Here is a 24,625-nt window from a genome sequence, read left to right on the forward strand (position 1 = left end):
CGATCCCAGGACCCTGGGGCCATGATGCTTAATGACTGAGCCCCCCAGGCGCCCCCCAGGAGCCCCCCCAGGCACTGTTTTATAACAATATACCAATCCTAGAAGAGAGGTTCTCATTACCATTATCATCCTGATTTACAGGTAATTGAGGCCTGGGAAATTTGCACAGGGTTACACAGTGAGTGTCATTGTAGTTGCTCAAAAAAATGATTTTGGAATAGAAGAGCAAAGGAATGAATGATGGGGAAAGAGGATTTTAGGAAAATGAGTTGGTAGACTATTATAGAAGTCCCAGAACAGGATGTTAAACCTTAACTTCTGATGGTAGTGGTGGTGCTAGACCAGACCAAGGGTGGGGAGGTCCAAGACACCGTGGAAGGAGAATCATTGACAAGACTTCATGGTGTAAATGTGTATTCAGGAATGTCTCTCTAGGGTACAGGAGAATGAGATTGTCTAGGATGGGCACACGGGTTGTGAGAGGGAGCTTAAGACAGACTTGGGGAGATGAAGGAAAAACTAATCCCAAACACCCCTGATCACACCGTACACTTTGGGACTTGGCTGTTTTCAATGGAGCACTTGATTGTATTGTCTTTGTGAAGTTTCCTATTTGGTATAGAGCAGAATAATGTCTTGAGCTTCTACATTGTCTTTCACTCTCCTGATTTCCTTCTCCCATTCCAGGGAGGCAGTCTGGCTTTGGATACCATTGTCAGAGCCATTTGCAATAGCAAGACAGAAATGAAAGTAGTCAGAGGGAAGTCTGAGTTCCTCAGTGGGTTCACCCTAGGGTATCAGGAGAGAGAGCATGCCAGTGTCTGAAGGGATAAGGCTGAAGTGGAGAGGGTAAAGGGAGGGAAGAGTTCTCCAAGATTTGGGGGTGATTTAGGGGTTCTCAAGCATGTGGGAACCCTGGCCTGTCCCCTTGGGATGCCCTATGGAAGTAGTGAGAAAAGAATGGCCAACCAATGCACCCCAGACACCAGGGTTACCGACCCCAAAATGCTTCCTAAGGGGAAGGGTGGTTTGGAGGCTGTAGACCCCCCCAACCCCCACCCCCTGCCCAGGGCTGGTTCAATGAACATGACAGCTGAAGAGCACCCCTTGAATGTTCTGCTTCAGGAAAGGCCCCTGGGCCTTTGCCCAAGCCTGGATTGAGACTAAATCTCTGCTCACCAGAGGTAGATTCAATTTGATTGAAGGGAATTAAAGTAATGCACCATTTCTTGCATATCCAGTTTATAAAGCAAAATTTATAACTGCTTTGTGTGTGCTAGTTGGCTTCTCTAGATGAGACAAGACACTCTCTAAATGCAGGGATCACTTTTTATCATTCATTTGGTCAATAAAGATTTATTAAGGACCTACTGTATACCAGGCACTGATCTAGATACTGGGTATACGTTAAACAACTCAGACATGGTCCCTGCACCCTTAGATTTACATTGAGGGAGAAAGAAACAAAGAAACAAACAACAAGTATATGATTATAAGTTGGGATGAGTGCTGTGAAGGAAAAGAATGGGGTCTTCATCTTCTCAGGCGAGTTTCTAACCGTAAGCCAGTGCTGTGACCGCAGAGGAACTTAGTGCACTAACTCAGCCCCTGCCTTCCCTCCTCTATGGGAGCAGCACCTTGACCAAATCCCAAGGTCCCTGGCTTTTTTTTTTTTTTTTTAAGATTTTATTTATTTGACAGGGAGAGCCACAGCGAGAGAGGGAACACAAGTAGAAGGAGGAGGAGCAGGAGAAGCAGGCTTCCCGCCGAGCAGGGAGCCCAATGCGGGGCTCGATCCCAGGACCCCGGGATCACGACCTGAACCAAAGGCAGATGCTTAACAACTGAGCCACCCAGGTGCCCCCCAAGGTCCCTGGCTTGATCATTACTTCTCTTATGGCCAGGCCTGCCAGATCTTTCCTTTCTTTCTTTCTTTCTTTTCTTTTTTTAAAGATTTTATTTATTTATTAGAGAGAGAGATTGCTAGAGACACAGAGAGAAGGAGCAGGGGGAGGGGCAGAGGAAAGGGAAAAGCAGACCCCTTGCTGAGCAGAGAGCCCGACGCAGGGCTCCATCCCAGGACCCCAGGATCATGACCTGAGCCAAAGGCAGGTGCCCAACCGAGTCACCTAGGCATCCCCTGCCAGATCTTTTCAATGTGGACTTTTAATACTTCAAACATCATGCTCAAGTCATTAGTCACATCAGTCACATTCTGTTTGTCACTGTCTCTCAGGAGATAACTGACCTAACTGATCTAAGACCTACTAACTCCCACTCATCCTGCAGCCCTCAACAGAAATGTAAATTGTGAAGCCTAAAGTGGTCAAGATTTTGGTGTGTTTGCCGGTCTGCAAGATGGCTGATGTGGCCAGAGGGGGCGAACACAGGAAGAGCGGTGCAAGATGAAGCTGGGGTGGTCGGGGGGGGAAGGTGCACAGGACCATGGTTTAAGTTTGGATTTTGTTCTCAGTGCAATGGGAACGATGTGAGGATTTTAAGATGAGGAATATCTGTCTAATTTGTATTTTCAGCCATATCCCATAGTGCCAGGTATTTGGGTAAGCGACTATTTGGTTGTTTGATGACTACTTTGCCAAAATGGAGGGGAGAAGCCTTCTATGGAGATGGCGTCTTTATGGCTAACAAAGACTGACAAGTTAAAAACCCAAAAATGCAGGGTTGAAGCCCTTACAAGTTCCCAACCACTTTAAAGTGGAGCAGCCCTGCGACAGTCAGGTCCTGGAAGAGTTGACAAGTTGTCCGAATTTCCTCTTGCTTCTCTTCTCCCTTTTCCAGTCTGACAAGATCATTGAGGGAGATTTTTTTTTTTTTTTAATTCCCTGTGTTTCCTGATTTATGTTGGTGTGTCAGAGATTCCAGGCAGTGTATGTGTAGAGCGAAGTAATGAGCGAAGCTTACCGTTTTCAGGGACAGGCAAATTAGGGTGAGAGATGGCAAGAAAAACTGCTCACACATGAAATGAGACCTCTGGGCAAAGGGAAGGACCCCCAAAATCATGATTACAGAAGTTGTCTCAGGCAGGGGCCTGTGGACGGGGTCTCAGTTCCTTACTAAGTGCCACGGAAACATGGGTGATGTCAGTGGGATTGTGGCCTTAAGGGTCTGACAGAGCAGGAGGCTGACATCACCGCCCAGGGGACCCAGTGAGCTCAGACTCCAGGGAGGCCTCCTCACAGCCCCTAAAGAGGCTGGAGCAGCAAACATGACAAAGAGAGCCCTGGGGGCTGAGCTGCTTTCACGTGCTGTTCAATGATTGTTCTTCTCCTTCACCCTCCCGCCAGCATGGAATCCTACCTCAGGACTATGGAGAGAGCCAGAAGGAAGGAGCATGATGCTCTGCACCCAGGACAGGTCGGGTCTTACCAGGCGAGCCCTCTGTTGGGGCAACCCCTGCCCCCAAGGAGCTCACGGTACAGCTGGAGAGACAGACTGGAACGGTCAAAACAGTCAAAGAAAGTGTATGAGCTTTGAGGTTGGGCCTGGCTACTGACCTCAGTCTGTCAAGCTATTTGCCATCTGACCTTGGGCAAGTTACTGGACCACACCGGGCCTTAGTTTTTCATCATTAAAATGGAGAAAACCATTTTTGTCTCGCAGCAGGATGATGGTGAAGCCTGAGCGAGGGAAAGCCTATCCTGGAGCCCCACAGGCATTTAATGAGCGGTAGGGTCATTCCTCCTGCCGCTCAAGATCACACCGTGTGATGGAAACAAGGTAGAGTCATGTATTAACACGGTCGGCCCTTGAACAACATGGCTCTGAACTGTGCAGGCCCACTTCTCTGCGGATGTTTTTCAATACATTTATTAGGAAAGGTCTGCTGATGTGTGACGATTTGAGAAAACTCTCAGCCAAGCCATGTGATGGTTGATTTGCATTTCCCTGGAGGTAGTTCTGTGAAGAGGTCTTTAAGGTGATTTGGAAGGGGGCTGAGAAATTTCACAATCCGTGATAGTAATGTGGACGCAGATGCAGAGACAGAATGATTCGTGTAAGCTCTCACAATCAATTCACGGCAGTGGAGGGTATGGGTGGGATGGTATGGCCGAATGGTCAGGAAATGGGCAGTAGAATCCGATGGACCTCAGTTCAAATAACAGTTTCATCATTTACTAGCTGTGAGACTTGAGGTATTACCTCAGCTTTATAATTTCCCAGCTTTCTCATCTATAAAATGGGATACACAGTATCTACTGCAAAGGATTAATGTAAGAATTCAATGATCTACGTGAAGTGCTTACTTTGTGTATTGTGCCTGGCACACAGAAAGTGCTCGATACAGTTTAACAGTGCCGGAGCTGAATTAAAGGCCCTCTGAGTCCTTGTCGGGTCATTCCACACTGACCTAACATTCTCTCTATTTAGAGGGCATTCACATTAGGCAGGCTGTCTTCACTGTAGCTTTGTACACTCGTCACTCCAGACACCCTTGTTGGTCATGTATGAGATTTCTGGATTCTACGAGGGCTCAGAAAAGCTGCTGACAGCAGCGGAAGCTACTTTAATCGCTACTATACATATCTGATCTACATATCAGTCTGCTTCCTGTAATGGACAAAATTTTTTTTGCTGAGTGAGATGTTAAAATGCGTGTCTGAAGGGACCCTCTGTCATGTATTTCAAGAGATCTTTAGAAATATGAAAGGCTCCATACTTTCCCTGCCTCTCCTACATCTGTCTGGGATTGTTTAAGCATGAGTAATTAAATAAAATGAGGACAGCCAGAGATTATCGAGAAACAGACAGGTTTAGCAACTTACTCAGTTCTTGGCAAACACCAGGACTTGTAACTCATTCTCCCCACTGTTGGTTTGTTTATTTTTAAAATGTGTTTTCAGTTAATAACTACTATTTTTATTGAAAAAAGCAGTATATGCACAAGGGAAAGAATTCCAAAAGTGCATACATAATTAAAAATGACCTTTCTTTTACTTTAGGCCCCTTCCTTCCAATCCTGCTTCTGGCTGCCACTACTGTTAACAATTTCTTGGCTATATATATATTTTAAGATTTATTTATTTATCTGAGAGAGAGAGAGAGCATGAATGGGAGGGGCAGAGGGAGAGGGAGAATCTCAAGCAGACTCTATGCTGAGCATAAAGCCCAATGTGGGGCTTGATCCCAGGACCCTGAGATCATGACCTCAGCCAAAAGCAAGAGTCAGATGCTTAACCACCCAGGCGCCCCTTGGGTATCTTTTCAGAAATATTCTATGTCATATTTCAAGTATATATAAGCATATATATAAATATTCTTTTCAAAAAAACAAATGAAAACATATTCTGTATACTGTTTCATGCCTTGCTTTTTCCCACTCAACCCTACAATTTGGAGACAGTTTCGTATCTGAATATAGAGTGTTTTCTTTTTCTCTTTAATGATCGTGTAATAAATAATCCATGGTATGTGGCTGGAGCAGAAATGATTTACCCTCAACTTCCAGTTTGGTTCTTACACGCCTTTTTGTTGATGGCAAATCATTCTCCCAGTCACTCTGCTCCAAACCTTGGAGTGATACCCAAAGTCCTCCATTCCCATATCTAGTAAGTCATGCCAATTCTGCTTTTTTCCATTTCTCCATTCTCTTTCATTCTCATTGCTACTTTCCTGGTTTAGGCCTTAAAATTCTTATAGCGTTCAGCCATCTCCAAATTTTCTATCTCTGCAGACGTCAGATACTTGCTCTTGACCAAGTTTTATGCCAAGGTTCTGATTATGTCACTCTTAAAAACCTCCAGTAGATTTCCATTCACTGTATCATGTAAAAACTCAAGCAGTGATCAATAAATATGATTTTGAAATTCTAATCTGGGGAAATGCAAATGCCTGAATCAGAATGTCCAGATGGTTTAGGACCTTTAGTCTGCATTAAAAAAACATTTCCAAGTGCTTCTGATGCAGTCTGTTGTTGGACCAGTGGAACCATTAGAATAAAGTACAAATTTCTCAGCCCAGTATTTCTCTTCAGGGTACCTTTGCAGCCCCATCTTTTACTACTACTTCTGTACACGCCAGAGCATATGAACTTTTTGTTGGCTTTCTGGACGCTCCTAACACCTTCCAATCACACCTTTTAAACTACCAGGCCCAGTCTTTCTATGAATCCTTCACAGTCAGAACTGATCCCTGAACTCTCTTCTCAGAACTGGCTCACAGCCACATTCTGTCTTATTTCTTAGTTTGGGGATTCTCCAGCTTTCTCCCCCTGAGAGCTTGTAAGATCGCTATCTGCAGAAACCCAGTTTGTTCTTTCTTATTTTTCGCGTGTACAGGGCCTTGTGCACTTTGTGGCAAGGGTCTTAAACAAGAATTTGTAGAATCAGTGCCATTGCCTGACTTGGTTACCGTTGCACATGCGGTGTCGTTAACTGTTCCTGGCTTATAGTGGCGTTTTCTACACGCATTTGTGGATTCAAAAAATAAATGAGCAGGACCCAGTCGGTCATTGCCCAGAGAACTACAGGTCCCAGCAGGCGTTGCGCGGGACGTCGGCGGACGCGGTGATGCAAGGGGGCGTGCCGAGCCCGAGGGAGGGGTCGTCCTGCGGGTAGCCGGAGGCTGGGGAGGCTCTGGAACCTAGGGTGAGAGAGGGAGCCAAAGGTGAGGGGAGCTGACGGAGGGGACGCGCTGCCGGGCGCCCCCAGTCTATGGAGCGGGGTAAGATGGCGGAGGCGGAGAGCCTGGAGACAGCCGCGGAGCACGAGCGGATCCTGCGAGAGATCGAGAGCACCGACACGGCCTGCATCGGGCCCACCCTCAGGTACCCCGGGGACCGGGGCCACCGATGGGCGGGCACGGGCGGGACAGGGGCCAGGCTCCTTCAGGGCTCTGCGCCCGGCCGGCCGCCCGCAGGGCCAGCGCCGGCCCCTCCCTTCGAGGATCCCAGCGAGCGACCTCCACCCTCGGCGAGGCGGGTCTCCCTCCACAGCCCGGACGTGGGTCCCTCCTCGACCGCCGGCGCCCAAAGCCCAGTTACTCTGGAGGCTCCTCTTGCCTTCCTCCAGGCTGGGGCAGCCTTGGTTCTCCCTCCGAGGTTAGCACGGAGCTGGGCGACTGGAGCGCGCCCGGCAGATGGTGGCTTTTAGCAGATTTTCCCCTTGGGGACATCACCCTTCCCCTCCGACTCAAACCCCATCCTGTCCTAGACCTAAGTCCTGCTTAACAGACAAAATATAAATTCACCCACGGTCTGATGGTCGGAAGTTAAACTCGTGCCTTCTTAAAATCACAGCCACTTCTCAGAAACGAGTTTCTGAAAATCTTAGGCCTGGAAGGAAGGAAGTTTCCCTCAACCCGCGCCCCTCTCCTGGGACGGGGTACTTGCTGAACCCTGTTAGTAGGAAGACCTTTTCCAAAGGTGCAGCCTTATGGTAGTCTCATCGTTGAGAAAAAGTTATTACCCCTTCTGCCTACCCCCTTATACTCTTACTTTGCCCCCTCACCCCCATTTTATTTGTAGATGTCAAAACAAACTTCCACCTACCTCAACTTCGTGTATTTATCAAAACTCAGGCACCACTTACTATGTACAGTGCAAGACATTGTATTAAGCAATTTACAAGTGAAACATTTCAATCGCAGAACAATCCTATTAGGTGGATATTATTATTCCCCTCATTTTACAGATGAGGCACAGAGATGTTAAGTGACTTGTCCAAGGTCACACAGAAAGTGGGGGAGTGGTGATTCCTCCTCAGGCTGCCTGGATCCAGGGTCTGCATTCTTAATCTCTGTTGTTATGTCTCCATTGGTGATTATCATCTGTCTGTACTTCCTGTTAATTACTCACCAAATTCAATTTCAAGTCACCTTTCCCTTTCCCCTGTTTACTAGTGCCCTGGAACTAACTCATCTTCATCCTTTCTGTTGTACCTCCTGATCTCCATGCAGTCAGTAGATAGATAATTCTCCTACCCAGCTTGTACAGTCTTGGGACACTGTTCCTCTCTTCAAAAAAGGAGTTATTACTCACTGCTTTTTTTTTTTTTTTCCATAGGGAGAGTTGCCTTATGAAAGAGTGTTTGAATGAAAGAGGAGCAGGCTGGAGGCTTTACTCCTCATCTCCACCTGCACATCTTTCTTCTCTCGGGCACATTGTTAGCCTATTTCCCTCTGTGCCTTCTCTGGTCATGACCATCCTGAGTAGTCCCTTTATTGTATTGGGATCATGACCGTCATACTCCTTTCTTTTCCCATTTTCTTGAGCTCTAAAGGGTGAATGATCCTTATTTCATAATCTTTTATAAAAACTACAGACTACTTACTAGTATTCTAAGTGCATTATTAATGGTTATTAACATTGGGTTTTTATAGCACAAAATGTTACTGGAGTTACTGAGGTTGCTGTTTCAGTATTTTACTAAGAAATTTGGCTACTGAGCTGCAGTTCGCAGCCAAGCAAAGTTCCCACTGGAGCAGTTGGAATTACCAGAGTTTTTAGGAAGGATTCTTTATCAGAACACCATCAATATTGTCTTGAGTTGGCTGTGGTTTTCAATTGCTGTCGTTCTTGGTTTATATGATAAGTGACTTTAATTTAGTGTTATCAGTGTAGTTTGTTGTGATTTATTATGTTAACCCTCCACTGAATCATAATGCATATCTGTTCAACTGAATTTCGGCCTATAATTTTCTAGTGTCTTGACTTAGGATATATGCATTATGGTTAAAATATGTTACCCATTTGCCCTAAAATTTACTTCATTGTTATCACTGAGTTCTTTTTTCCCTAAAAGGTGGACTTTTGTAGGGGTAGGTGGATTATGGGATCTTTTGCCCTAAGGGGACATGGTTAAAAAAAAAAAAAGGGGGTTTGAGAATGACTGCCCTATCCTACCAGTTTTAATTGCTTTTCCTGGCTCCGTGGATCATTATTAGGGGCTCTTAATTTTTGGCCTCATCCTGTGTTTGGCAGGTAACCCTAAATCTTACTGTCATCCTCAAGATTCAAGCACTTGAACATCCTGTAATGCAAGTACTAGTACCCAGTTTTTGTCTTTAGTCTAGGTGGTTTCTGCCCATATTCATAGGGGATGATCTCACCGTTTTCCCTTATCCCATTCAGAGGCAGCAGCTTGCACAGACTTGATGTTTCAGAGCCCACGCCTTACCCTGGATGCCCCTCCATCATTATTATCCCCTCTGTTTTTCCATCACAGTCATTACATAGGTTTGATTAAGGCATTAGGCTCTCTTCCTTAACTTTCCCCTCAACTGTAAATCTCAAATTCCGCTACCGCTCTTCATAGTCCTTTCCATTTCTTCCATCTTTTGAAGTAGCATTTCTAAAGCACTAGACTCTTAGCTGTTCCTGAGCTGGGTTTTGTAACTGAAGAGGAACTAAAGAAGAGAAGAACAGTAGTTGTGGTAAATGTAAGATTAGTATACCCATCCCCACAATATCTGCTCTTCGCAAAAATCCACTTAGCTACATTGCCTAACCAGTCTTTCCTTTGCCGGCTGTTGCTTGTGAATCATTACTTTCTTTCTTTCCCTTCTGGGATACCAAATTAGTCTTCCAGTCTTACCCGTTTTTGTTTGAGGAGCCACAATGGCTTGACTTTTTCATTGTATAGCTCTCCTTATTTTAATCTTGAACAGTGCATGCAATGGTAGTCAATTCCCATATATCATAAGGGAGTACCTCTCCTGTTTCACTGTATTCTGAAAGGTCCAAGCATATCCACACATATAGAGGCTGTTGCCTAACAAATTCTTTCGGGAAAGCAGCCGTCTCTTTCTTCTCTGTCTTCATCTTTTTTTTGTAAGATTTTATTTATTTATTTCACAGAGAGAGACACAGCGAGAGAGGGAACACAAGCAGGGGGAGTGGGAGAGGGAGAAGCAGGCCTTCCACTGAGCAGGGAGCCTGATGTGGGGCTCAATCCCAGGACCCTGAGATCATGACCTGAGCTGAAGGCAGTCGCTTAATGACTGAACCACCCAGGTGCCCCTTCTCTGTCTTCATCTTAAAAATTATTTTGTTAGCTGCAAGTCCTAATTTTGCAGATGAGGAAAGAGGCCCATAAGATATTAGGGCCTGTCTTTTTTTTTTTTTTAATTTTTATTTTTAATTTCTTTTTAAAAAAGAAAATTTATTTGAGAGAGAATGCATGCATGAGCAGGAGGGGGCAGAGCGAGAGAAATTCAAGCAGACTCTGTGTTGAGTGCTAAGCCCATCGCGGAGCTCGATCTCAACCCTGAGATCGTGACCTGAGCCGAATTCAAGAGTTGGACACTCAATTGACTGCGCTACCCATGCACCCAGGACCTGTCTTGTTTTTAAAATAATATTGATTCCTGCTCTGTAGTGCTAATACTAAAATATTGATCAGAAATCACTCATGATCGATAGCTCCATATTTTCATTTTTCAAATCCCATCGCTTATTTCTAGTCTTCTTTCATATCACTATTCAGTAGAAGTCATTTCCTCATTTTGCTCTTTGGGTACTAGCAATTAACATTCAGTCTTTTATGCTATTTAAGATTTTGTTTTTAAGCTTTTAAATTTAACAGTGAAATATACAGCCTTTAAAAATATAGCTTTATTGAGGGGTGCCTGGGTGGCTCAATTGGTTAAGTGACTGCCTTTGGCTCAGGTCATGGTCCTGGAGTCCCGGGATCGAGCCCTGCATTGGGCTCCCGGCTCAGCAGGGAGTCTGCTTCTCCCTCTGACTCTCCTCCCTCTCATGCTCTCTCTCTCTCATTCTCTTTCAAATAAATAAATAAAATCTTAAAAAAATAATAAAAAATAAAATTCTTAAAAAATATATAGCTTTATTGAGATATAATTAATACACCAAACAGTTCACCCCTTTAAAGTATATAATTCACTGGTTTTTAGTATATTCACAGAATTGTATAACCATTACCATAATTTAATTTTAGAACATTTTCGTCACTTCAACATCCATTAGTAGTCATTCTCCATTCTTTCCCCACTCCCCAGGCAATCACAACTTTCTGTCTTTATGCATTTGCCTCTTCTGGATATTTCATATAAATGGAACTGTACAGTGTGGGGTTGTGTGTGTGTTTGTGTGTGTGTGTGTGTTTGACTTAGCATAATATTTTCAGGGCTCATCCATGTGGTAGCTTGTGTCAGTACTTCAATTCTTTTTATTGTTGAGTAGTATTCCATTGTATGGATATACCACATTTTATTTATTCATGAGTTGATTGACATTTGGGTTGTTTCCGTTTGGGGCTGTTAGAACACTGCTTCTATGAACATGATTGTACTAATTTTTGTGTGGACATATGTATTCATTTCTCTTGGGTATATACATAGGGGTAGAATTTCTAGGTGAGCAGCCAGGCTCCATTCAGCATGGAGCCCACTGCGGGCTCAGTCTCACGACCCTGAGATCATGTCCTGAGCTGAAACCAAGAGTTGGACGCTTAACCAACTGAGCCACCCAGGCGCCCCTGCCAAACTGTTTTCTAAAATGTCAGCACCATTTTACATTCCCACCAGCAATGCATGAGGGTTCCAGTTTCTCCACATTCTTGTCATCACTTCGTATGATTTTTTTTTAATATTACCTGTCTTAGTGGGTTTGAAGCTGCAGTTCACTCTAGTTTCGATTTGCATTTCCCTAATGGCTAATCTTAGGGAATGACTAATGCTTATTAGTCATTTGTTTATCTTCTTTGGAGAAAAGTCTATTCAGATCCTTTGCTCAGTTTTTAATTGGGTTGTCTTTCTATTGTTGAGTTGTAGGAGTTCTTTACATATTCTGGATATGTCTCTTACCTGATATATGATTTGCAAATACTTTCTTCCATTCTGTGAGTTGTTTTTTCATTTTCTTGATGGTTTCATTTTCTGTACAGAAGTTTAATTTTTTGTAGTCCAGGCTATCTTAAAAATGTTTTTTTTGCTTGTGCTTTCCTTTTAGACTTTTGCTTTATATATTTTGTTGTTACAAACCTGTACTATTGGTTAGGGACAATTTTTTATCTTGATTATTTAGCTAAGTTGTTTGTAAAGCTGTCTCTTACAGAAAACAAATTGGGATGTTTTCAATTGCTGTTTTGTTCAATGTCATTTGATAATTAAATATGGGGACCTGTTTTCTGCATTTACTACTTTCGTGCCTTTGGCCACATGGCTTTGTTTTCCATCCTCTGCGTCCCCTCTTACCTAAGTTGTACAGAAACCAGTTAAGCAGAATCCTTGGTTCATGACGTTGTCATTATTGGCACATGCGTGGACCTCTTTAAGCTATTAATTATTTTTATAAGGAACTTAGCATTTGAGTGGACAAATTTTTCTCTTCTGTTAAAATGGGGATGATGCCATGTACATTACAGGAACAGTATTTAAAAAAAAAAAAGGAGATAAAGCATTCTTCATGGTACCTGCTATGTAGTAGTTACTCAGATAGTGTGAGTCATCTTCTGCCCTGTTACCTTTGAGTTTGCTCTGTGGACTTAAGTATTTCTGTTTTGGGAGTTATGTTAGTTTAGTGGTTCTTCGCCTTTTTTTTTTTCTTTACTCACCTATTTGAGGGATATAATATTCATCAGTGGTCAGACCCATCAAATAATTATTTTGGGATGGAGTGGAGAATGGAGGAGGAGATTAAGACACAGTTATAAAAGCCCCTCCAGGGATGCCTGGGTAGCTCAGTTGGTTGGGCGACTGCCTTGGGCTCAGGTCATGATCCTGGAGTCCCGGGATTGAGTCCCGCATCGGGCTCCCTGCTTGGCAGGGAGTCTGCTTCTCCCTCTGAACCCTCCCCCCTATCATGCTCTCTCAAATAAATAAATAAAAAAAAATTAAAAAAAAAAGCCCCTCCAGTGATTCTGATATAATCCTCCTTGACAATCAGTGAGGGGAAAGAAATGATCTCTCATTGCTGATTGCTTATTTTTAATAAGAGCTCCTTTTTTTTTTTAAAGATTTTATTTATTTATTTGAAAGAGAGAGAGAGAGAGCACAAGTAGGTGGAGCTGCAGGCATAGGGAGAAGGAGAAGCAGGCTCTCTGCTGAGCAAGGAGCCTGATGCGGGGCTCCATCCCAGGACCCCGGGATCATGACCTGAGCCAAAGGCAGCTGCTTAACCGACTGAGCCACCCAGGTGCCCCAATAATAGCTCCCTTTTAAAAGGAACATTTTTATATTTTAATTCTAAATGTTACATGACTTTCAAAAAGATAGAAGAAACAGACAACAAAAACTTAATCCTACCACCCTGTCAAAACTCTTATATTTGCATACTTTTTAACTTTTTCCGTATCCGTTTTATTACATTAGGTATTAGAAGAGTACTATACTGTATGTACTATGTTATATACAGTTTCATACATTGTTATATATTATACAGCTATATCGTTTTAGTCGCTTTATCCATGAATTTACTCATTCAACAAATAGCAACTTTTATGCACCAGATATTCTTCTCGACTCTGGGGTACAGCAGGGAGCCACACAAACAAGTTCCTGCCCTGATGGACCTTATCATTCTTGTGGAACACTCAGAATAAACAAGCAAACAGATGCATAAAGTAATGCTATTTAGTGATTAGTGTTACACATGGTCGGGTATTGTTTTTGATTAGGTGTTTAGAAAAAGTTGCTCTGGCAAAGGTTTGACTAGAGTGAAGGAGCAAGCCATGTGACTCTCCAGAAGTCTTTTCCAGACAGAGGGCACAGTTAAGTGTGAAAGCCCTCAGGAGAAGCATAATGGTGGGAGGCAATGGTAGGAGATCAGTCTGGGTCCAGATCATGTAGACTAAGAAAGAGGTACAGGAGCGTTTTGAGCAGCAGAGTGACATGCTCTAACTTAGGTTAAACAAGGAACATTCTGGGTGCTGTGTGGAGATGGAGTAAGAGAGGAAAGAGGGAAGTCAGTCAAGGGGTATTTGCAGTAATGAGAGGCAAGAGGTGGCTGTGGCATGCAATAAAGTGTTGGGAGGAGGTGATAAGAAGTAGCTGGATTTAAAATACATTTTGAAGGTAGAGCCAAGAGGGGTGGGGGGGACCGGGTAACTGGGTAATAGACATTAAGGAGGGCACATGATGTAATGAGCACTGGGTGTTATAGAAGACTGATGAATCACTGACCTCTACCTCTGAAACCAATAATACATTATATTGTTAATTGAATTTAAATAAAAATAAATAAATAAAAAAAAAGAAAGTAGAGCCAAAATGTTGGATTAATTATGAGGGTTGAAGGAAAAGAATCAAGGATGATTCCAAGGCTCTTGCTTAAGTAACTGGGTGAGTGTGGTTGCCATTTATTGGGATAGGGAGTAAAGGATGAGGAACTTTATTTATTTTTTTTAATTTTTATTTTTTTAAAAGATTTTATTTTATTTATTTGAGAGAGAGAGAGAGAGAGAGCACAAGAGGGGGTAGGGTCAGAGGGAGAAGCAGACTGCCTGCCGAGCAGGGAGCCCAATGCGGGACTTGATCCCGGGACTCCGGGATCATGACCTGAGCCGAAGGCAGTCGCTTAACCAACTGAGCCACCCAGGCACCCGGAACTTTATTTTTCTTCATAGCACTTAAACTCCTGCTTTACACATAGGCTCCTCCATTCCAGGAGGGGAGAGATTTTGTTTCTTTTGTTTGCTGCTGTATCCTGGGAACCTGAAAGAGTGCCTGATGTACAGTTGGTGCTCAATAAATATTTATTGAATGACTAGAATACAAGAATTGTACCACAAACTGTTAATTATCTGGGGGTTGATTAACTGATTTGTAGATTAACTGTCTTAAAAAATATGACCAGGCTTTCGAGAAAAAATAAAACTGAACATCTGGAAAATTTCAACATATGTGTTTATTTTTTAGAATTACATATAATTTTATAGTTCCTCTTTTTCTTCAGCAATCAAAAGTGTAATCTAAAATAATTGGCCCCTAAAACCTGTTTAGTATTTTGTGTCATGTTGTTAAAAGTTTGCATATTTAAGTATGATAAATCTAGTGATTAAAATACTATAATCTAAGTGCACATTGTATAAATAAAGCTTAACATTCAGAAAATTAGAATTGTACATTTGGGGAAAAGGGGGTAGGTAACATTAAATAAGTTTCATTACCATATGGAGTAGGAGAATGACTTTTTTGGGGTTTGATAAAGAGAAGTTAGGTTTTATTTTAATAATGTCATTGAATTTTTAAGCAAATTGGAAAAATGAAAAACTGAAAAAGCCATCTTGTAGCTGATAAGACAGTACTGATTTGGTTCAATTAGCAACGGACTCTGTGTCTGATTTTTTTGAGCTAAATAAACAGAAATTTTCATTGAAGTTCTTCCAGTGGAAGGTTATTCTGATGTGTCATCTGATTAATTAGATTCAGACCACACAAACACTAATAGTCAGAGAGAAGTTAAATGGGAGGATAGTATTTGGCTGTCATTCCTTTGGTGAATATCAAGAGTTTATTAGTTATCAGATCCAATATATAATGCTGGTGAAACTGATCTCCTGGAAATATAATGTTGAAAATAAAAAAACGAATAGATGAATTATCTTTATTTGTCTGGATTTGAAATATTTTATTTAATTTTTCCTCCCATTCCCCCTGTTTCCCCATTTTATTAGTTTGTTGTTTATTCTTCTATTGTGTTCTTAATGCAAATATAAGCATTTATAATTTTATTTTCTCCCTTTTTCATACAATAAATAATATGCTTTATATATAGTTCTGCAGCTCATCAATATATTTTGGAGAGATGACCATACCTGTATGTAGAGGTTTTCCTTATTTTTAACAACTACATAGTATTCCATTATGTGAGTCTACCATGGTCTATTCAGCCAGTCCCCTATTTCTGTATAGTGGGGTTATTTCTAGTCTTTTGCTGGATGAAATAATGCAGCAATGATTAACCATGAACATTTGTCATTTCTTCTTTATTTCTTTCTCTCTCTTTTTTTTAAGAGAATGTGTGGGTGTGTGAAGGGAGGGGAGAGGCAGAAGGAGAGGGCACCCCCATTTGTTATTTCTTATTGTACTTTTCATACTTTATACTTTAGGGTAGATCCCCAGAAGAGTAATTGCTGGGGGAGGGGGAGTGGTGTGCCTGGGTGGCTTACTTGGTTAAGCGTCTGACTTTGGCTCAGGTCATGATCTCAGGGTCCTCTCCTGCCCCTTTTGCCCCTCCCCTGGCTCATGCTTGCTTTCTCTCTCTCTCTCAAATAAATAAATAAAATCTTAAAAAAAATTCTTTAAAAAAAAAGAGTGCTTGCTGGGTAAACTGGTGAATGTATATATAGTTTGGTATGTATTACACTCTTTAGAGGTTTGACTATTTTGCTCTCCTTCTAATGGTCTATGATATTGCTCATTTCTCCATAGTTCTTTCCACAAAGTGTGTATTAGACTTGATTTTTTGCCAATATGATAAATGTTAAATGGTATTTCAGTGTAGTTTTCATTGGTACTTTTACTGAGTGAGGCTGAACATCTCTTCATATGTTTAAAGGTTTTTTTGTATTATCTGTGTGTGTGTGTGTGTACTGTCTATATTCTTTGCTTATTTTTCTGTAAAATTGGTATTTTTCTTTGATTTTACAGCATCAGTAAAGAACCTTTTGTTGTTATGCTTTGCTTAAATACACCAGGAGTATACAGAACGCAGTAAATTTTGATTACTAAAACAAAGAAACCATTGTTTTTTAAGGAATGAAAGCTTCAAACTTGCTTTTCATTATTTTAGTTGCAAGGGGATATGAATAAGCAGACATTTTATTTTATTTTATTTTAAAATATTTATTTAATTGACAGAGAGAGAGACAGCAAGAGAGGTAACACAAGCAGGGGGCGTGGCAGAGGGAAAAGCAGGCCTCCCACCGAGCAGGGAGCCCGATATGGGGCTCGATCCCAGGGCCCTGGGACCATGACCCGAGCCGAAGGCGTCGCCCGACCAACTGAGCCACCCAGGCGCCCCTAAGCAGACATTTTAAAAGAGAATGAAAAAAAATCTTATTTCAGGGGCTCCTCAGTGGTTCAGTTGGTTAAGCGTTTGCCTTTGGCTCAGATCATGATCCCAGAGTCCTGGGATTGAGCCCCGCATCAGGCTCCCTGCTCAGCAGGGAGTCTGCTTCTCCCTCTTTCCCCACTTGTGCTCTCTCTCTCTCTCTCTCAAATAAATAAATAAAATCTTTAAAAAATATCTTGTATCAGGAGATTGATAATTTGAAATCAGAAGATTTGGCGGGGGGAATTGCAGTAACATTAGATAAGGCTGCTTTATATACAAATAAAATTCTTAACAAATCAGGTTGTCAATATTTTAGTAAATTCCTTACCTTAAAATATTATGGCATCTCTTCACATATGAATTCATTGCAAAAAGTTATTGATAAGGACAATTATTTAGTATGGTTTTGAAAGCAGTTTAGAATTTTAGATGACGTTTATGACATAATTTTAGTTTGGAATATGATATACATGAACTTTAGGTTGTTGAGGAAAGCAAAGATTTTCTGATTCTTTACGTCATCGAAGTTGACAATTTATAGTATTTGCTAATGATATAATAATTTATTTAATCATATACCATAATCAAGCTTTCAGCTGCAGGCAGCTTGAATAAATAAAATTAGTGAGTGGCTTATCTATGAAATTTGTGATTTGGGGTTGAGATGCTGAGCAATGATGACATTGTAAATTTTTTTTTTTTTAAGATTTTATTTATTTATTTGACAGAGAGAGACACAGCGAGAGAGGGAACATAAGCAGGGGGAGTGGGAGAGGGAGAATCAGGCTTCCCGCTGAGCAGAGAGCCCGATGTGGGGCTTGATCCCTGGACCTGGGATTATGACCTGAGCTGAAGGCAGATGCTTAATGACTGAGCCACCCAGGCGCCCCGACATTGTAAATTTGATTGGGAGAAATAGCAGAGATAGTTGTGGGGGGAAGACTTAGTAAAAATCAAAACTGAGTTACACACAGAGCTGAGCTTAAGCACATGAGACTTGAGGTGATTATTAATAGGTAATTTCTTAGAGATTTGTTTCACGGCAGTGGGAAAGAAGAGTAAAGCCATTTTATTTATTTTTTATTTATTTTATTTTATTTCTTAAGATTTTATTTATTTATTTGACAGAGAGACAGTGAGAGAGGGAACACAAGCAGAGGGAGTGGGAGGGGGAGAAGCAGGCTTCCTGCTGAGCAGGGAGCCCGATGTGGGGCTCAATCGCAGGACCCTGGGATCATGACCCGCCCTGAGATCATGACCTGAGCTGAAGGCAGAGGCTTAACGACTGAGCCAGGAGTAAAGCCATTTTAAAGTAGTATCTGCCGGAGTATTTAGAAAACAAAGACGACAGTTTGCTCAAAGACTCACCAGTATTGCATGAACTTAGTTCCAGTATTTGAATGAAGGAGAATTTAGGGACAACAGTAATGAAATATTTTAATACTTTGGCTATTTTTAAAAAGCACTTTGTGATGTGTATCTATAAATTACATTTATTTTATAATTATATTTATATTATATTTTCCATTTCTGCAGAATTGTAAATGGTAGATGTTTTCCCCTAACTGCAGGTAACTTAATATTTCTGCCACATCTGACTAATCATCTCTTATTCTGGTTGACAGTTGACTGTTCTTTGTCTCTCTTTTTTTTCTGATTTTCCCCTTGCCTTGTTCTAGAAAGGAATTAGACAATTTCTAGAAATCTACATGATTTAAAAAGTGCACATAATAGATACATCAAAAATGGTGAGGAAATTGGGGTATGAGAAAACAAAGGAAGAAGACTATGAAGTCAAGAGCAATTAAAAGATTCATATTTGAAGGTCTGTACATTTTCTGAAGGTAGGCCATCAGTTTGGCTCTAGGCTTTCCAGCAGATAGTGCAAAAAAGAGACATGCTCTGTTATTTGAATCATGGTGTTGTAAAATTAAAAAATAGTTGCTTGGGCGCCTGGGTGGCTCGGTTGGTTGGGCGACTGCCTTCGGCTCAGGTCATGGTCCCAGAGTCCTGGGATCGAGTCCCACATCGGGCTCCCGGCTCGGAGGGGGGCCTGCTTCTCCCTCTGACCCTTTCCCCTCTCGTGCTGTTTCTCTCTCTCTCTCTCAAATAAATTAATAAATAAAATCTTACCAAAAAAAAAAAAAAAAAAGTAGTTGCTTAAGGAGAAGCACAGCTATTCTTGGTTCGGAGTAAGACCAGAGAACTTTCTCCCATATGTCCTCACAAAGAAGGCCCTGTATAATGTAACTTTAATATCCATATAGTAAATGCAGCAATATGTGACAGGCTGTTTCTTATATTGTCCTTTAGTGAAAGCATATGGCATAACCAAAATACAATTTAGTAAAGGCAGATCTGCAGGGAGCCAAAGGAATTCAGTTCTCTCCTGGTCTTGGCTTAATAAAGGCATAGATTTTATAATACCTATAGTGGAAGTTGAAAGTGCATTATCCCCCTGCCCTTTTATTTTTTGATCATTGATCACTTTGAGAATCTTATGAACTCTATCTCCCTTTCCTTAGTAAAATGTATATGTATCCAGTCTCCATGATTTCTGATGTGGAAGAGTATATATGCATTGCATATATGCTGGTAAATTCTTCAGAAGTCCTACTTTTAATAGTCAAGGTTTTTGATAGTTAAAAAGAGTATCAGTAAGTTCAAGGTTATGTATTTTTTTGTCTGTTTTTCTGAATGTATTACTTGCCTCTATTTTTAATTAAGCATAGAGCTAAACCAGCTGTGGGTTGGATTAATACCTGTTTATGAAAATTGAAGAGGCTGATACAAGCCACCTTATTCCTCCAGAAGAAGTAGAGTGAGAATATCCAATGATGAGGCAAAGATTCTTCTTTTGAAGTAATTTGGGATGTGTTCTAGCATTGAAATAAATGCTGTTAAGTCCACAATGATTTTATTTGGAATAATCTTAAATTTGATGTTAAAAAATAACCAACCCACCTTGGCTGTTTAAAAATTTGCCAATGAAGGGCGCCTGGGTGGCTCAGATGGTTAAGCGTCTGCCTTCGGCTCAGGTCATGATCCCAGGGTCCTGGGATCGAGTCCCGCATCGGGCTCCCTGCTAGGCAAGGAGCCTGCTTCTCCCTCTGCTTCTGCCTCTCTCTCTCTCTCTCTCTGACTCTTATGAATAAATAAATAAAACATTTAAAAAAAATTTGCCGGTGAATAAAGTAACCATAGATGTTTGCCTTAAGCTATACAATTTGGAATATACTGTCTGGAAAATGTATGCCTCACTAAGGAGGTTATTTACCTGGAACCTACCCTGTTCTAGGTTTATAAATTAAAAAAAAAGAAATATGCAACTCTAAGAGCATAATGATTGATAAAATAATTTTTTTAAAAAGATTTTATTTATTTATTTGAGAGAGTGAGCGAGAGAGAGCAGAAGCCAGGGGAGAGGCAGAAGGAGAGGGAGAAGCAGACTCCCCGCTGAGCAGGGAGCTAAATGTGGTGCTCAATCTCAGGACCCTGGGATCATGACCTGAGCCCAAGGCAGACGCTTAACCGACTGAGCCCCCCAGGTGCCTGACTGATAAAAGAAATTTAAGCATGTGATATATATTTGTATAACTAAAATTTAGAACGTTGAAATACACATTATCTGGTGAAACATCCAAGTGAACAAGATCTCTCACAGTGCAACCAACTAGATTACCTTAATGTGATTTATGATGATACATATGGATTGAACTCTGTTACAAATACCTGCTTGCCTTTCAGTCTTGAAGATAATCACATTAACATGTACCTTGCACTGTAGTGAATTTACCCTTAGTCACGACTGTGGTTTGATAATCCAGATTGATCAATGGATTAAAGCAAAAGTAAAAACAATGACAACAAACTTTTTTTTTAAAGAACAGTTCTATCATTTTTTGAGTTTTTAGATGCTTCCAGTGTTTAGAATGCTAGATGAATGTTCTCTTGTATGTTAGATAAATGATGAAGGCCATTTGCCAAAAATGATGATTTGGCTTACAAATACAAGCTCTTTCGCTATATTTGTTTTTGATTAAGAAGCTGTGGAGTGGGCGCCTGGGTGGCTCAGTCGGTTAAGCGACTGCCTTCGGCTCAGGTCATGATCCTGGAGTCCTGGGATTGAGTCCCGCATCAGGCTCCCTGCTCGGCAGGGAGTCTGCTTCTCCCTCTGACCCTCCTCCCTCTCATGCTCTCTGTCTCTCATTCTCTCTCTCGCAAATAAATAAAATCTTAAAAAAAAAAAAAAAAAAGAAGCTGTGGAGTAACACGGGCTTCTTATTTTGATTGTGCTTTTATATACTTGGAACATGACAAACTCTGTGACTAAAATACATCTTTTGGCACTATGTTATCTAATGGAGCACTGACATCTTTTAGTATGTTGCAAGCCAGGTGTCTTTACTCCTTTTGTTCTCAATATCTCTATTTTTGACACTTGCTTCTTTGTTTTTCTCTTTTCAAATTGTACCTTTGTTTCTTTCCTTATATTTGTGCTTGCTTTTTGTTTTTGTACCCCCTTCTATTTCCTGTAATTTAGAACTTTAAAACACGTATTATTCAGCAAAACATCTAAGAAGACAAGAATTACCACAGTGCAGCTAACTTCCACTTGCTGGGATAGCTCTGCTGCCAATAAACAATAAAATTCTAAAGGTATTGATATAAAATATGATCTTATCAAGCAATAGGAATGAGTAAAAACAGCAGACATCGAGGTTGACTGAATCTATGTTATGAAACATTTTTGGTAAGGAGTTTGATTTTGGGAAAGACATGTTTAACTTTTTTTTTTAAAGATTTTATTTATTTATTTGATGGGGAGAGACATAGTGAGAGAGGGAACACAAGCAGGGGGAGCGGGAGAGGGAGAAGCAGGCTCCTGGCCGAGCAGGGAGCCCGATGCGGGGCTTGATCCCAGGACCCTGGGATCATGACCTGAGCCGAAGGCAGACGCTTAACGACTGAGCCACCCAGGCGCCCCTGTGTAACATATTTTTTAAAAAGGAAAGAAATAAGGGAACTAGCCAAGCAATTTGTTTTTGATGAGGTAGAGGAATTTCTTGACATTTGTAAGGAAGAAGTGTACAATGACGATCTTTTGGCATTGGAGTAGTAAAAGTAAGAGGAAAGTGAAATGAGAAGAGCTCTTAAAACCCGAAGAAAAATAGGCTATTAGAAGCATTTTAAATGGTAAATGTGGCTGTGACTATATACATTATATGCTTTTTTAAAAATTAAAATTTTCATTTTGAGATAATTGTACATTCACGTGCAGTTGTAAGAAATAATACACAGATCCCTGTACCTTTACCCAGTTTCCTACAATGGTAACATTTGGCAAAACTGTAGTACACTATATCATGACCAAGATATTGACACTGTGTCTTCAAGGTCAGGATTTAGAATACTTCCATCACTACAGGGATCCCCTTACATTGCCTTTTTACAGACACAACCGCTTTCTTTTTGTCTCCATCCCTTCTTTAACCCCTGACAACCACTAATCTGTCTTCTATTTCTATAATTTTGTCATTTCAAGAATGTTATATAAATGGAATCATACAGTATGTAACTTTTTGGAATTGGCACTTCTCACTCAGCATTAATTCCTTGGAAATTCATCCCAGCTGGTGTATCTATAGTTTGTTCCTTTTTATTGCTGAGTAGTATTCCACGGGATGGCTGTGCCACAGTTTGTTCAGTTATTCACCCATTGAAGAAGATCTGGGTTGTTTCCAGTTTTTGACTATTAAAAGTAAAGCTGTTATAAACATTTGTGTAAAGGTTTTTGTGTGCACATATGTTTTCATTTCTTTTGGGTGTATACCTAGGCGTGGAATTGCTGGGGCATATGGTAACTCTATGTTTAACTTTTTGAGGAACTGCCAAACTTATTTTCCAAACTGTCTGTACCATTTTACATTCCCACCAGCAGTGTGTGAGGGTTCGAGTTTCTTCAGATCCTTGATAGGCTAGCATTTGGTATTGTCACTGTTGTATTTTAGTTATTCTTTTTTTTTTTTTTTAATTTATTCATGAAAGTCAGAGAGAGAGAGAGAGGCAGAGGCAGAGGGAGAAGCAGGCTCCCCACCTAGCAGGAAGCCCGATGCAGGACTCAATCCCAGGACCCTGGGATCATGACTGAGCTGAAGGCAGATGCTTAACCATCTGAGCCACCCAGGTGCCCTATTTTAGTTATTCTGATAACATGTATAGTAATATCTCATTGTGGTTTTAATTTGCATTTCCCTAATTGCTATTTATGTTGAACATATTGTCATATGCTTATTTGCCATATGTATATCCACTGTGTTGCATTACCTCTTCATGTCTTTTGCCCATTTTCTAATTAGATGTTTTTTTAATGTTGAGTTTTTGAGAATTCTTGATGTATTGTAGATACTAGTCTTTTGTTGATAAGTGGTTTGCAGGTAGTTTATTCCATTGTATAGCTTGTCTTTTCACTCTCTTAACAGGATCTTTTGCAGATCAGAAGTTTTTAATTTTGATGAGGTCTAACTGATCAGTTTTTCCTTGTATGAATCATGCTTTTGGTGTCAATTCTAACACCTCTTTGCCTAGCCCTAGATCTTGAAGATTTTCTCCTGTTTTTTTTTTTCCTAAAAGTTTTATAGTTTTACTAAAATGTAACATCTATGATCCATTTTGAGTTAATTTTTGTAATTTTGTAATTTTTGTGTAAGGATTGAGACTTACTTCAAAGATTTTGTTTTTGTCTATGGATGGCTAATTGCGCTAGTACCATTTATTGAAAAGGCTGTTTTCCCCCTACCGAGTAGCTTTTGCACCTTTGTCAAATTTCTTGGGGGGGCACCTGGGTGGCTCAGTGGGTTAAGCATCTGACTCTTTTTTTTTTAAGGATATATCTATTTTTAGAGAGAGGGAGAGAGACAGAGAGAGAGCATGAGTAGGAGGGGCAGAGGGAGAGGGAGAGAGAATCCCAAGCGGACTCTGTGCTGATCCCAGAGCCCACCGTGGAGCTTGATATCACAACCCATGAGATCATAACCTGAGCTGAAATCAAGAGTCTGCCGCTTAACTGACTGCACTGCCCAGGTGCCCCTTAGCGCCCCACTCTTGATTTCGGCTGAGGTCATGATTTCAAGGTCATGAGAATCAAGCCCTGCATGGGGCTCTGCTCTAGGCATAGAGCCTGCTTAAGATTCTCTCTCTCCCGGGCGCCTGGGTGGCTCAGTTGGGTAAGTGACTGCCTTCGGCTCAGGTCATGATCCTGGAGTCCCGGGATCAAGTCCTGCATCGGGCTCCCTGCTCAGCGGGGAGTCTGCTTCTCCCTCTCACCCTCCCCCCTCTCATGCTCTCTTTCTCTATCTCATTCTCTCTCAAATAAATAAATAAAATCTTTAAAAAAAAAAAAAAGATTCTCTCCCTCTCCCTCAACTCCCTCCCCCCCACTCGTGCTTCTCTCTTTCTCTAAAACAACAACAACAACAACAACAACAACAAATTTCTTGGGCATTATTGGTGTGGGTCTATTTCTAGGTTCTTTCTTTCGTGTTGATCTGTGTTTCTGTTCCTCTGTTAATATCAGTCTTGATTACTGTTTTGATATTGGGTAGACTAATTCCTCCCGCTTAAATCTCTTTCAAAAGTTTTAGCTAATTTTTT

At 41.2% G+C, this 24,625-nt stretch overlaps 1 protein-coding gene across 2 annotated transcripts in view; it reads left to right on the plus strand.

Moving 5' to 3' along the window:
* Positions 1-6,571: 6,571 nt before the first annotated feature.
* EXOC6B (exocyst complex component 6B) overlaps positions 6,572-24,625 on the plus strand; it is a 607,862-nt gene continuing 589,808 nt past the window's right edge. For both annotated transcript variants that reach the window (XM_035001312.1, XM_035001314.1), the window contains exon 1: positions 6,572-6,784. In XM_035001312.1, coding sequence (XP_034857203.1) covers positions 6,672-6,784 — 113 coding nt within the window. In that variant the 5' untranslated portion in view covers positions 6,572-6,671. The remainder of the gene's footprint in view (positions 6,785-24,625) is intronic.

This window comes from Mirounga leonina, unplaced genomic scaffold, assembly GCF_011800145.1.
Source record: "Mirounga leonina isolate KUSES-001 unplaced genomic scaffold, KU_Mleo_1.0 Mir_125, whole genome shotgun sequence".
NCBI classification, from domain to species: domain Eukaryota; kingdom Metazoa; phylum Chordata; class Mammalia; order Carnivora; family Phocidae; genus Mirounga; species Mirounga leonina.